The sequence below is a fragment of the Ananas comosus genome, linkage group 7 (assembly GCF_001540865.1).
Source record: "Ananas comosus cultivar F153 linkage group 7, ASM154086v1, whole genome shotgun sequence".
Lineage (NCBI taxonomy): Eukaryota > Viridiplantae > Streptophyta > Magnoliopsida > Poales > Bromeliaceae > Ananas > Ananas comosus.
The window spans coordinates 12,860,033-12,873,782 of record NC_033627.1 but is presented as its reverse complement, the minus strand read 5'-3'; the positions used below and the strand labels follow the sequence as shown (position 1 = coordinate 12,873,782).

Below are 13,750 nucleotides of genomic sequence, written 5' to 3'. Positions count from 1 at the left end.
AAAAAACACTATAAAAAAAAATCTGTTGTTTAAAAAACGATAAACTGTGATTATAGATGTATTAAATATAATTTTTTAATTATAAAATAAATAATAAAATAATGCAATATTTTTCAACTATATATTTTTTCTTTAGACATGGTAAAAGCAGGGTTATTTTTGGAGGGTTACTTTTCTAATTTTATTTTTTATAGGACTATTTTTCTAATTAAAAAATTTTATAAAGTCATTTCTAAAAAAAATCCTAATAAAGAGGCAAATTGTAGTTTATCCAAGTAAACAAAAATAATAATAATAATAAAAACCCCTTTTTATTCTCTTTGTTCCATCTTATTCTATCTCTGTGCATACAAATTCTTAATTAAATACCTTTCCCTTCCTTTTCCTCCGGCCATAAAAGAAGAAAAAATAATAATAATAACAAAAAGGTCTATGGTGTTGGTGGCGGGGAAGAGGACGAAGACGATGGGACCGAGGCGACAAACCCTAGTTTTCGGGTTCCTCCTCGCCCTCCTCCTCGGCGTCGTCGTCTACCTCCGCATCTGGTCCATCGACGACGACTCCTTCTCCGCCGACGATCGCGAGATCCTCCGGTTCGTTTGCCCTCCTATCCTCTCCGCCCGATCTTTCAATTTTTTTTTCCTACCCCCGATTGTTTTTGTCGCTCGGATTAATCGCGCTAGGTTTCCTACATTGCTTGAGTCGAATTGTTCTCTTTCCTTTTTTTTTGATTTGAAATTCAAGTTGAGTCGAATTGTGTGATGAGGAAACCTTAAGAGGCTTTGATTTCGATCTAGCCTTGTAGTTATAGTTATTATTATTATTATTATTATTATTATTATTATCAGGTAAACAATGTATGGAGATCCAAATAGATTTATCAGTTTTTTTAGTTCCACCCTGTTTAACTTTTGATTTTTATTGTACTTGAGTTATTGCAGTGAATCGAATTAAAAATTTTGTTAAATTTAATGACGATTCCGTTAAAATTAACGGCTTTTAACCACATTTCAATAGAAGAATATGATCAGTGGGTAAATGATGTCGAAAAACATGGTTAATTTAAATCTCCCATTATTGAAAATGAAGTGGAAATCAACTTTTTAACATAAATATCTTTGAAATAATTAGCAAATGCTATTTAGTAATTGGTTTATTTGTTTCTTGTAATTTGAAGCTGAACCAAAACTGGAAAAAAAAAAAGAAACAAAATTTTTATTTGATCTTAGAAATAGAACTGAATCGAATTTTCGTCCGAAATCAAGGAGATTAACTGAAACATCTTGTTTCAGTTCAATAATCTGGCTTTGTTACACCATCAATGAGACAACCTTAGCAGCAGCTGAGATGAGTGATGGTGTATTGAATACTTTAATGTTGTATTGGGGGCAGGTTCTGCATATGATCCTAATCAGGGAACTTGAATTCCTATTCTTTGCAAGTATTAAGACATTTGTTGATGATGGTGGGAATTTAATATTTCCCTTCACAAAGAGAGCAGTTCAAAGGATGATTCAGTGCTAGAAATATTTGAAGCGACTAATGATATTCGGTTTAACCTGCGAAGGAGACAATTTGAGGAAAACTAAAGCAACTTATGACATCTTGTTTAATCTGTGCAGGAGACAATTCGAGCGTGCGAATCTGGAAGCAATGGATGAATCTGCTGAGTGGAGAATGAAGTACGACAGCGAAGTGGAGAGGAGTAGGCAGTTGCAAGATGAACTCTTAAAGGTACTCTTATGATCTAATCTTTCTTTTTTTAATTTCATATTATTACGTTGCACCACTGCATGGTAAATCTGAATTTTGGTATGTGCCTTTCAACTTAATGTTACTTAAAGGCATGACCCTCTTTGACAAACTTCTAATGTGAAAGCAAATTCAGACTTTATGACGGAACATATGTAAATAGATGATTTTGCGGGGATGCGTGAGTGAAAAGATTTTCATTTATGTTTTTTGTTTAGGGTAAAATGTATGTGTAGTCCCTATGCTTTCCATTGAGGGGCAATTTAGTACTTCCTGAATTTTTACTCGTGCACTTTAGTCTCAGACAATTTAATGGAAATTGTATCTTTTCTTGTAAATTGACCTTTAACCCTGTTGTAGCTAAATTGAAATAAGCGAGTCATTTTACCGGTGAAGGAATAAAATTGGTCATTTTTATGAATTAGTAGGGACTAAAGTACGATATACGTGAAAGTTCAAGATTGAAGCTTTCGAGTAACAAGTACAGGGACTTAAATTGCTATGTTGGGATAGTACATAGACTATCCTGAAACTTCACCCTTTTGTTTATTGAGGATGATGAGCTTTCATTCAACAGGTCAAGGCGTCGTTAGCGAGTTCGACCAGGAGGTTCTCCATGCTTCAAGAGGTGTTAAACTTAGGAGCTCTACTGCTTCTTAATACTCCATTAATTATTAGCTTCTTTTCTGAGAAATTGATGCTTCTTTACAGGATAATTCTAGCCTGCGCAAGCAGGTGGTGTCCTTGAAGCAACAAGTCGAAGCTGAGGATCAAATTTGCAACTGCAATCAATCACAAATTCACCATCGATGACAATTGGAACGGAAACAACTTTTGCAACAAACAGAGGGAGAGAGATTGGTGATGGTGATCTAGGAGAGAAGTTTTGGTGACTTGAAAAAGGGATTTGAAAGCTAGCTTACAAAAGAAGCCTTTTATAAAGATTTGAAGTCACACGCAGGAGTGCTGCAGTTAAATTGCCTTGTTGCCAGATTCTTCTGTAGATATACATAGTTTCATTTTCGGGTGAAAAATGGATAAATTAGCAGAAAATTGCAAGTGTTAGAAGTAGCGCATTTAAAGATTCTGAATCTGTTTCAGCAGTTCATGCTTGCTTATCTGAGCCAGTTAAATTTGTAATCTTCTAGTTTTGAGAATTTAGCACTTTTTTTTTTTATTGCGAAACAGAAGATGCTTAACTTTTAGTTTAGTCCTGTGCTAACCCGATATTTTGACTTGATCCTTGTACATTTTGTTTGTTAAATTTCCACATAAATTGCATCTTAGTTCTTGACTTTCTTAAATCTTCCCCCCCTCTTATAAAATGACCATAAACTTCAAATGATGTTGAAAATGGTCTGTTGTGTGCAATTCTTAGCTTTAAGATTGGTGATTGTGCATGGCATCAAATCATGTATTGAAAATTGGAATTGAATGCATTGAAAATTGGAATTGAATGTGATTGTGCATGATAGCAATTCTTAGCTTTAAGATCCTATAAATGTTTAATCCAAGTAATAAAGCATAAAAATTAAAATCATACCTCGAAGTGAACTGCAAAAGGGGAAAGATTCATTCTCTGCCATAGATATTTGAAGCACGAATTAGTATCATCCCACTAAATATTTCGCTATATTACTCTTTTGATTCTTAAACCTTGATTTGTTATAAATTTTAGCACGAATTATTATAATTAAATTTTATAATCTAATTTGGTTAACTAAATATTTACGTGTTACATTATTGCGTTATCATCGAAATACTGTTACATCAAATTTAGCCAGGTAAAGTATATATAATTTTTATATATAATCTCCATAGATGTTATAAATTACATTTATAAAAAATCAATCAAACGGTGCACACTCTTTCCATACACCCGGTGCATTGCACGATTATAAATGTTTGTTGTAACGTTAAAAGGATAAAGAATCGAACCGAATTTGAACCGATCCCCGGTCGAGAGCCGGTCCCGTCGCACCCCTTCTACGTGGGGGATCGATTCCCCTCACTGTCCACTTCGTAAAACCCTAACCCTAATCGGCACCGCGAAGAGCTCCCTCGGCGGCGGAAATGGAGGCGACGTTGTCGTTCTCCCCCGAGAACCCCCCTCTCTCGGTCATCGCCGCCGCGAGGATCGGTGGTGCCGCCCTCTCCGCCGATCCCGCCCTTCCTCCCGGCTCCGCCCCCGTGCTTCGCTTCGATTCGGGGTAATCGTAGGGTTTTGGCGCTTTGATCTATGATATTTGTTGTTAGAACATGATCTCTCTTCTAATTCTCTTATTTAGAGGCTCTAGAGATCTCCTGTTGTGTTGTTGTGTGGTTCCTAGAAAAAATTGCCCCAAAATAATTCGTTTTTTCTGTTTTTTTAATAAAGGATCACTTTTGATGCGTTATTGGTGGTAAAAGAACAATTTTGAGCTGTTTTTTAGGGTTCTATTTTTCTCTATGTTACTTTCGAATTTGAATCTTGTTTCTACTGTAATTAGATCATGAAAATTGCTAAAACCTAAAGGAAGCAAAACTTTGATTATGAAATAAATGAATATGTTCTTTCTATATCTGTTGTTATGTGATAGTTTGAATAGTTATATGCTCTAAGACATGTGAAATTGGTTGGTAATTGCCGAATTGGAAGTGTTTTTACAATTTGTTGTGTAATTTTCGAACACTACAGAGAAGAGTTGCGTGGATCCAACACGACACTTCGCTACTTTGGACGATGTGCAGCGATTCCTAACTTCTATAAGCGGGATGCCCGTGAATCAGGGCAGGTAGAAAATTTTTGTTTCAGAATTTTAACTGGAATTGAATCGAATCATCGATTCCACTCCATTTTGTTGCTTGGAAAGATGAAGCTCCTTAGACTTCTAAATCTTTTTTCCTCCATAGTTATAAGATAGATACTGATCTCTCAATTTACTTTCAGATTGATGAATGGCTTGAATTTTCCCCTATATTTCTTACTGGCTCCGAATTTGAGAGTGCCTGCGCCTACGTGGATAGTTTCTTAGCTCTGCGGACCTTTTTGGTTGGTTATAGTTTGTCAATTGCCGACATTGCAATATGGTCAGGTCTCGCAGGTACTATCTTAAATTGAATGCCTTTCTTTCCCAGTGCTTCAGCATGTTTTCCTTTTTCACCTGGAAATTAACGTTCTCTGGCTGCAGGAACTGGGCAGAGATGGGAAAGTTTGAGGAAATCGAAGAAATATCGAAACCTCGTTCGTTGGTACAACTCTGTAGCATCTGAATATGGGGATATTCTGAATGAAGTTACGGCTGCATATGTTGGGAAAAGAGGGTTAGGAAAGTTACCTGCTGCTAATCATAGAGGTGCAGATCAGGGTCCGTCTCAAGTTTCGAAAGATACGGAGGTGAATAAGGTGGTCAACTCGAAAGAGAGTGCTTCTTCTTTTGAAGTAGACCTTCCGGGTGCAAAAGTCGGAGAGGTTTGCCTCCGATTCGCACCGGAGCCTAGTGGATACTTGCACATTGGCCATTCAAAGGCCGCGCTTCTAAACCAATACTTTGCTCAGAGGTATCAAGGCCGTCTTATCATTCGATTTGATGATACAAATCCTTCGAAAGAAAGCAATGAGTTTGTGGAGAATCTCTTGAAAGATATTGAGACCTTGGGAATCAAGTATGATGCCGTCACTTACACGTCAGATTACTTCCCACAGTTGATGGAAATGGCTGAAAATTTGATTAGGAAAGGAAAAGCCTATGTAGATGATACGCCTAGGGAGCAGATGCAGAAGGAGAGGATGGATGGTATTGAGTCGAAATGTAGAAATAATACTGTCGAGGAGAATTTATCGTTGTGGAAAGAGATGGTTGCAGGATCTGAAAGAGGCAAGCAGTGCTGTTTGCGGGGTAAATTAGACATGCAAGATCCTAACAAATCACTAAGAGATCCTGTTTATTATCGGTGCAATCTTGATCCTCATCATCGTATTGGTTCGAAGTACAAGGTGTATCCTACGTATGACTTTGCTTGCCCCTTCGTTGATGCCATTGAGGGCGTGACTCATGCCCTTCGCTCGAGCGAATATCATGATCGCAATGCCCAATACCATAGGATACTTGAAGATATGGGGTTGCGGAAGGTGCAAATATATGAGTTCAGTAGATTGAATATGGTTTACACCCTTTTGAGCAAGCGCAAGCTTCTTTGGTTTGTTCAGAACGGGAAAGTTGACGGATGGGATGATCCTCGTTTTCCAACCGTACAAGGCATTGTACGGAGAGGCTTGAAAATTGAGGCGTTGATTCAATTCATTCTTCAGCAGGTGATCTTGCTAGTGCTTTACTATTTGCCGTGTAACAATGCCCATTGGCTGACATGTCTCCTCTAATTCTCAGGGCGCTTCGAAAAATCTGAATCTCATGGAGTGGGACAAGTTGTGGACAATCAACAAGAAGATAATCGATCCAATATGTCCGAGGCATACCGCCGTGCTCGAAGAACAGCGTGTTATTTTGATCCTTACAAATGGTCCTGAGAAACCATTTGTCCGGATCATACCCAGGCATAAAAAATATGAGGGTGCTGGAAAGAAGGCCACAACTTTTACAAATAGAATTTGGTTAGACTATGGTGACGCTTCATCTATCTCAGAGGGTGAGGAAGTCACTTTGATGGACTGGGGCAATGCCATCATAAAAGAAATCAAAAAGGAAAATGGAAAAATCATTCAGCTAATTGGCGAGTTAAATCTTGAAGGCTCAGTCAAAACAACAAAGTTGAAGCTAACATGGCTTCCAGATTCGGAGGAGCTAGTCCGTCTTTCATTGGTCGAATTCGACTACTTAATAAGGAAGAAAAAGGTAAGTTGGTGGCAATTACAAGTTACAGTTATCCACTATCGCGCAATGCAGTATGCTTTATCGTTTCTTTAGGCTGAATTGATTTGCTTTTAGCTTGACTATATTTCCCTTTCTTGGAATATGTGTAGCTTCCTAAATTTCTTGTTATTAGCATATCAATAATTGCATAAATTAGTGTAGAGGGTACTGGTGACTGGAACTTCTTACGATCCTTTTGAGTTATTGAAAGGGTTTGCAGATGTTTGGGAGACGAGTTTGGTAGGGTTCAGTATCGGAAGTTTGAGGGGATTAATCGTTAAGAACTAAAAAAGAAGAAGAAGAGTTTCTCTTGCTTTTCCTCGAGAGTCGCAACAATATTTGTGCTTAGTGGGGCGGAAAAGAATTTCTTTTACGATGATCACAAACCCTGAGTTTTTTAAGGCAATCTTATTGGCGTGCTTTACACCTGCGTTTTGAATTGATAATTGAATTTCTGAAAATGAAAATGAAACACAGCTTGAAGAAGGGGAGGACTTCCTCGACAACCTCAACCCGTGCACGCGGCGAGAGACTGCGGCCCTCGGAGATTCCAACATGCGGAATCTGAAGCGCGGGGAGATCGTGCAGCTCGAAAGGAAAGGCTATTTCAGATGCGACGTCCCGTTCCTCCGACCGTCGAAGCCGATCGTTCTGTTCGCAATCCCCGATGGGAGGCAACAAGCATCTCTCAATTGAGGGCAGTTCTGTAATGTTATGATCATATCAGGCAGTCTCCGGCATCTGATACTACTAATCTGATCTGCAGTAAAATTTTGACATATCATTTTTCTGGAATTGGATGTGTTTTTTTTTTTAATATAAATTCTTATTTTTCAGATTTGAAAGTTAATTGTTGAATAGAGTACAGAGAATTTGTCGTACAGTCGTCGTCTTTTTCGCTTTGCTGACGGTAAGGCAGTGTTTAATGCATACTTGTTATGATATGTGAACACTCAACTGTTATGTTCTCGCATTTCGTGGAGCTGACGAAGTTCTTCGTTAGCGCGAAACAAACACAATCTGCAACTCTTGCATGACCTGCTCGGAAGTTCGGGGTTTGTTAGTGAGCATACAAAAACAGCAGAGATGTTTTTACAGGTTAAGTTTATGGATAGTACCTCTGTACCTGCACTCTCTTAAATGCATTTGGGTTGTATTTGTTAGTTTAATTCTCAGGCACTGCAAACTCATGAGCTCGTGAAATTCGACATTGCGCGGGAGGAGTAAGATCTCAAGCTTTACAGGCCATATTTTAAAAATTAGATTGAACAATGATCTGAAAATATTACTGGATCAACAGAGGTCTTAAATATTTAACCATTATTTTTAATTTTATTATACGGAAAGATATACATATATTTAATTATAAAATACTGATTTTTAGATTAAATTAATTATATAGAAGGTTGTAACTTGTAAGTCTCACTTTTTATAAGATTAATCTGTGTTAACTTATCTGAATTCAAATGATTAAGTTGAATCGCTTAATTTTAAAGACTAAATCTGGGTCGCGAACTGTGTTGTAAATCATTAGATACATGAGGCCAAGAGATCACGAAGATCGTGAGTGATTCGTATGTGCGTCTCCCCTTCTCTCTCTCTCTCTCTCTCTCTCTCTCTCTCTCTCTCTTCCTAAGCCTCGTAACAAGAGGATAAGAATTATGAAGAATCCTTTGAAGCAGAGCAAAGTAGCGCCCTCAAACGCCTCTCTCCTCTTCCTCCTCGAACCACAGCAATGGCGTCGACTGGGCTCATCTCCTCCTCCTCCTCCTTCCTCCGCCTCGGCTCCGACCCCTACTCACTCCGGCCATGGCCGTGCGGCGGAGGGGGCGGCGGCGCCTCCTATTGGCGTCTTCTCCGATCAGAGCCGAGCTCGGAGGCGACCCGCTCCAGTATCGGAAGCTCGGGGACTCCGATCTTCTCATAAGCGAAGTCACCCTCGGAACCGTACGAATCCAACCCTATCTATTTTCCTTTTTCCTTTTTTTATTTGGGCGTTTGAAGGGAAAAGTTTTGAATAAGCCTGTGTAGTTTTGCGCATCTGCAGTGTACTAATTTGTGTTATTCAGCATTATGGGTACTGTTCTGTGTAGTATAGTACACCCTAAGGACAAGGATCTTTTACTGATGAAGAGATTAAATAATTGCGTTCATAAACCAACTCAAAATACGGATAGGCGTTGGAAACCAACTCAGAATACATGTATGGGCACAAAATAGAGTTACGGCACCTGCGTGTCATTTGTTGTTATAGAATCACAAGCCAACTCTAATTTATCAATAATTAAGATTGGCTCAGGTGATCTTCATGCAAAAAGTTTAATCTTCGAGGCTCAATCTCAGCATTCATCACTCCTTATTTTGAAACACGATGCAAATGAAGTGATCAGAGCGTTCAACTTTTAATTTGTCAGTGCGCCCTTCAGCTAAGCATGGCTCTTGCTTAATGGAAGATTCTTACTTCTTGACGAAATAAGAGCTATCGGTAATTTATTCAGGTGCGATTAAATGAGAAAACTTCCAACTTTCGAATGATATTGTCGTTTTGGGGGGGTCTATACTTTTCGGCAATGATATTTTCAATTTTAGAAGAGATTAAAGTGTCATGTTTGTGAGTCAATTATAACCCAAGTGAGATTTTGTTTGGTTACCTTTGTAGATGACATTTGGGCAACAGAACACAGAGAAGGAAGCTCATGATATGCTCAGCTATGCATTCGAGAACGGCATTAACATCATCGATACTGCAGAAGCAGTGAGTATTTTTCTCTTTCTAAATATTACTGTAGTTCCTTTGCACTTATTTGTCGTATATGGCAATGCAATCAGAGTTTCATTCTAGGCATCAAATAACATCAATCCTATATCTGCAATAATTATTGATACACAAATTCATCATATGGTTTAGAGTGTGAATCGGCTTACAGTTTGCTTTGCCACGCGCATGTTCTGCCCACAATAGCTCTGCACTTTTATTCAAGATACTTGCTATTCAATCAATGCCTTATTTAAATTTAAGAACTTTTGGTCTGTTTTTTCCATTTTTGAAGTACCCAGTTCCGATGAAAAAGGAGACTCAAGGAAACACTGATCGTTATATAGGAAGCTGGATGAGGTCCAAACCACGTGATAAGGTATGCTTGTACGAAACCATGGTGATTTTTCTATTCACGGAACACTTCCTACACTTTAGGAAATTTGCTTGCAGTTAAATTAAATTTAAGGTTCTAATGAAGCAGCAAATGGAACTTGTGGGGTTCCCATTTGAATGAAATATGCAACTTTTTGAAGTTGGTCAATGTTAATCTCTTGATAGAATTAAGGGCTGAGGGCTGGTGGCAGTCGAAAGTTTCTTTTCAAACATGCTTTTGTTTTTCATGACCTTCGCTGTTTCAGTCATTTGATAAGCAAGATTTAAGGCATGAATTCATGAAAGAGTTACCCTTTAGGAGGAGATTTGGACTTGAAGAGCCTTTATTCATATACATAATTACATTATTTTTACTGCAGATTATTTTGGCTACGAAAGTTTGTGGCTACTCTGAGCGATTCAGTTATATCCGTGAAAATGCAAAGGTTCTGCGAGTTGACGCTACCAACATAAGAGAGAGTGTAGAAAAGAGCCTTTTGCGCCTATCCACGGACTATATTGATTTACTTCAGATACACTGGTCAGTGCTTTGTCATTCATATTTTGATTGCTGTTTAGTCACAACTATTTACATGTTTATCTTGATCAGCCTATTATCATCTCAAGTTTCTTTTCTGAATCAGTCACTTAAACTGATAGGAAACTTGTGATGTTGGTTTGGCACACATCACTTAGAAGATGATAGACATGAATCTTTTATAGGAGCCAACCTATTTTCTATTTTCTTTGTTTTTTTGTCACTTTGCAAATTTATATTTCCTGATATTTCTGGCATATTTGCCTATCCTCAAATGATAAAGAGCTCTAAAACATAACGCTTCAGATAAAGAGTTTAAACTCTCTTAACAATCGACGTAAACCTTTGGATATAATATGCAATTCTTACTGTTTCTGTCTAGTTGCACATCAACTGATATGCTCTTCTGTATAGTTTTCCACTCTTAGTTCCCAGTCTTCTGACTCATTGTGTGTCTTCTAAAAATTAATTCTTTCTCATAGCTGTTGAATTCCTATTTTGAACTGGTAGTCCAATATAATGTTGTAGATGAGCAATCCTTGTCTGTTCCTACATAGTGAATTTATTCCTAAAAAATTTACCAGTCATTTGAACAAAATGGATTTCTGATTGTGTGCTCTCTTTTTTAGGCCAGATCGTTATGTACCATTGTTTGGTGAATTTGCATATAATCCAGCAAAATGGAGGCCAAGTGTGCCATTTGCTGAACAACTTAGGGCTTTTCAGGAGCTCATCGATGAAGGGAAGGTAATGCCTAACTGAGCTTTCTTGTTAAATAAGCAAATTTTGCAAATGGTCGAATCATTGCAATTATATTAAAAAAACTGCTATTTATAAAGAATATGATCACTGCCGTGCAATGATTGATGTCATCCCCTCATTCATTTCTTGGGTCTTCGAAACATGTTAAGCATAACATGAAGCCTGTAGGTGTTTAAGAAGCTGCAACAGCTTTTCACTAATATCTAAGCAGCTTTTCGGTGAAACTAGAAGTTGAAGCCTTTAGATTTATGCTCCTGCTTTGAAGGTCCAGAAGACCATTTTAACTTACGGCTTAAGCTAGAAGCCCTTAGCCATATTGTTGCCCATATTGTTGTCAAACACCGGGCATTTGCTTTCAAACTAGAGAAGCCGCTATATAATCCAAAACAAAGATGCATAAATCCAATGGGACGAGAAGAGTAAATTGATCACAAAATGAGGTCCTATTTGAGCATAAGTTAGCATAACACCGAACCTTTCCTTAAATTTAGCGACAAAGACTTACAATCTGAATAATGGGGTTTACCATACTGTTCAAAAAGTATGGACTTAATTATTTGATACATCTCCTAGTGGAAACCTTTTGGTTTGAGCTGGATATTGATGCTTTTCTTTAAGTTAGTTATCGAATATGTATTTTGTTAATTACAATATTCATGACACTGGTTCTCAATCATACATTATATATTTGCTGCGTGAATTTTTATTTTATTTTATTATTATTATTATTTTTTATGTTCTAGGTACGCTACATTGGAGTTTCTAATGAAACTTCCTATGGAGTAATGGAATTTGTACATGCTGCAAAGGTCGAAGGGCTTCCGAAGATTGTCAGCATTCAGAATTGCTATAGTCTGCTTGCTAGATGTCGAAGTGAAGGTAAATCCTTTTTTCGGAGTGGGGGGGGGGGGGTGTTCGTGGGCGTGTAAAGAAAATGTTTTGGCTAATAGTCAGAATGTCAGGTGATGCTTCTTTAATAACACTTAAATTTACTGTTTGGAGTGTTTCTAAATCCTTATATTCGATAACACTTGTTTCAATTCTGAATGACTAACAGTAAATGATTAACTTAAGATTAATATAAAGAGGGTGAAACATAAAATGAATGGTTAGTCCCTGAACATTTAACGAATTGCATTTTGGTTGTATCTTTTGCTTCAACAGGTTAGTCCCCAAAGGACCAGACTAACCTGATATCTTGCAATGTCATCTTCAGTGTGTGCATTTATGACCAAAATCTTCAGCATCTGCTAGAGCTGAGTATATAAACTAACTAATGATAGAGATTTCGACAATAAACTAAACTTAGGGATAATATTGCAAGAAATTAGATAAGTTCGAAGATTAGTTTATTAAGTGTGGTCACAGTACTTATTGAACATTCGCAGACCATTGATTAACATTACTTCGCCCTGTGCAACACTTGTGCTGAATATGCCATCATATTTTCATATGTTGCAGTCGATCTTGTTGAAGTATGTCATCCAAATAACTGCAACATTGGGCTCCTTGCATATTCACCATTAGCTAGCGGGGTACTCACAGGGAAGTATCTCGATTCGAATTCTGAAGTTGCAAGAAGAAGCAGGTTAAGCATTTTCCCAGGGTACATGGACAGATACAACCAATCACTAGCTAAGGTATATTCGTACAGCACCTACTAAAAGCTGTTAAACACTAAGTCAAGAAGAACATGCGTTTTCTATCATATCCCTTGTTATTTGATCAAGACAATAGCGGCCATATTCATCTTTTTATGCAGCTAAATCTCATTAAATAGAATTCATAGAAGTAACATGTTAGAACTCGTTCCTTTTTTTTTTGGCGCATTTGATGGCCAATACTTTGCTCATGCATGCGGCATATTTCTATTCAATTTTATGCCTGGATACTGTGATCGAGAAAGTTACAACTTGAGATCAAATTTCCGCACAATTTATTTGATTCACAGATCAAGTTCCATTCAGTTGTATCTTTTACTAATGAAACTCTTTGATCCCTGAATTTTCCTGTGCATATTTTGGCAATCTGCACCCTTCACCTGTTTAATAAATCGTATCACTTTAAGAAGAGGCGGGAAACATGAATATTGAAAAGAAAAGTAGTGTGCAAGTAATTTTAAGATGACTGCTGGAATATATTAATCTTCCTAAGCATATAATATGCTGAAATATTGAAAGTAATGGTTAACATTTCTTTATCATATCAAAACAAGTGCTAATGCTGTTTTCATTTATCAGGAGGCAACTGATCTCTACATTCAGCTGGCAAAGGAGAATGGCCTAACTCCAGTCCAACTTGCGCTCAGATTCGTGCGCGATCGCCCATTCGTGACCAGCACTATAATCGGCGCCACATCAGTGGATCAGCTCAAAGAGGATATCGATGCATTTATCACATCCGCGCGACCTTTGCCGCCGGAAGTTGCCGAAGGCATTGAGGACATCTTCAAGAGATACAAAGACCCATCAATCCTTTAACAGATGTAGTCGTCTTTGATTCTGCTATACAAATTCCACTTTGAGAAGTATTAACTGTATGAGAACAAGTTATACAACAAGTGCTTTACCAACAATCTTAACTTATTGTTCCCCCCTTTGCACTACTTACCTTTGTTAACTTCATATCAAAGTACCTTTGTCACAGAATCAAACTCTTTGCAGATAATTTACACTCAACACCCTACCATTGTAAGCTTCATATACATGAAATTTAATT

The 13,750-nt window shown here is 37.7% G+C and overlaps 3 protein-coding genes across 4 annotated transcripts; all 3 read left to right on the top strand.

Moving 5' to 3' along the window:
- On the top strand, window positions 351-3,038 carry LOC109712389. The gene is made up of 4 exons (XM_020235940.1): window positions 351-593; window positions 1,623-1,734; window positions 2,330-2,380; window positions 2,464-3,038. The coding sequence occupies exons 1-4, from the start codon at window positions 433-435 to the stop codon at window positions 2,563-2,565; spliced, it is 426 nt and encodes a 141-aa protein (XP_020091529.1). The 5' UTR covers window positions 351-432; the 3' UTR covers window positions 2,566-3,038.
- Window positions 3,697-7,565, top strand: LOC109712913 (glutamate--tRNA ligase, cytoplasmic-like). The gene is made up of 6 exons (XM_020236718.1): window positions 3,697-3,962; window positions 4,430-4,526; window positions 4,682-4,835; window positions 4,923-6,046; window positions 6,120-6,584; window positions 7,080-7,565. The coding sequence occupies exons 1-6, from the start codon at window positions 3,826-3,828 to the stop codon at window positions 7,296-7,298; spliced, it is 2,196 nt and encodes a 731-aa protein (XP_020092307.1). The 5' UTR covers window positions 3,697-3,825; the 3' UTR covers window positions 7,299-7,565.
- On the top strand, window positions 8,213-13,637 carry LOC109713326 (protein tas). 2 transcript variants are annotated; one of them, XM_020237351.1, is made up of 9 exons: window positions 8,498-8,549; window positions 9,017-9,100; window positions 9,262-9,357; window positions 9,653-9,736; window positions 10,113-10,273; window positions 10,900-11,017; window positions 11,776-11,911; window positions 12,494-12,672; window positions 13,273-13,637. In XM_020237351.1, exons 3-9 carry the CDS (start codon window positions 9,262-9,264, stop codon window positions 13,510-13,512), a joined length of 1,014 nt encoding a protein of 337 aa, XP_020092940.1. In that variant the 5' UTR covers window positions 8,498-8,549; window positions 9,017-9,100; the 3' UTR covers window positions 13,513-13,637. The 2 variants fall into 2 exon arrangements, with proteins under 2 accessions (XP_020092939.1, XP_020092940.1); XM_020237350.1 differs by lacking the exon at window positions 9,017-9,100 and having other exon boundaries at window positions 8,213-8,549.

Coding starts and splice junctions, on each gene's coding strand:
- LOC109712389 (XM_020235940.1), top strand. CDS start 433: ATGGTGTTGGTGGCGGGGAAGAGGACGAAGACGATGGGACCGAGGCGA. Junction 594..1,622: donor GACGATCGCGAGATCCTCCG/GTTCGTTTGCCC, acceptor TAATCTGTGCAG/GAGACAATTCGAGCGTGCGA. Junction 2,381..2,463: donor GGTTCTCCATGCTTCAAGAG/GTGTTAAACTTA, acceptor GCTTCTTTACAG/GATAATTCTAGCCTGCGCAA.
- LOC109712913 (XM_020236718.1), top strand. CDS start 3,826: ATGGAGGCGACGTTGTCGTTCTCCCCCGAGAACCCCCCTCTCTCGGTC. Junction 4,527..4,681: donor ATGCCCGTGAATCAGGGCAG/GTAGAAAATTTT, acceptor ATTTACTTTCAG/ATTGATGAATGGCTTGAATT. Junction 6,585..7,079: donor ACTTAATAAGGAAGAAAAAG/GTAAGTTGGTGG, acceptor AATGAAACACAG/CTTGAAGAAGGGGAGGACTT.
- LOC109713326 (XM_020237350.1), top strand. CDS start 8,412: ATGGCCGTGCGGCGGAGGGGGCGGCGGCGCCTCCTATTGGCGTCTTCT. Junction 11,912..12,493: donor TGCTAGATGTCGAAGTGAAG/GTAAATCCTTTT, acceptor CATATGTTGCAG/TCGATCTTGTTGAAGTATGT. Junction 12,673..13,272: donor ACAACCAATCACTAGCTAAG/GTATATTCGTAC, acceptor TTCATTTATCAG/GAGGCAACTGATCTCTACAT.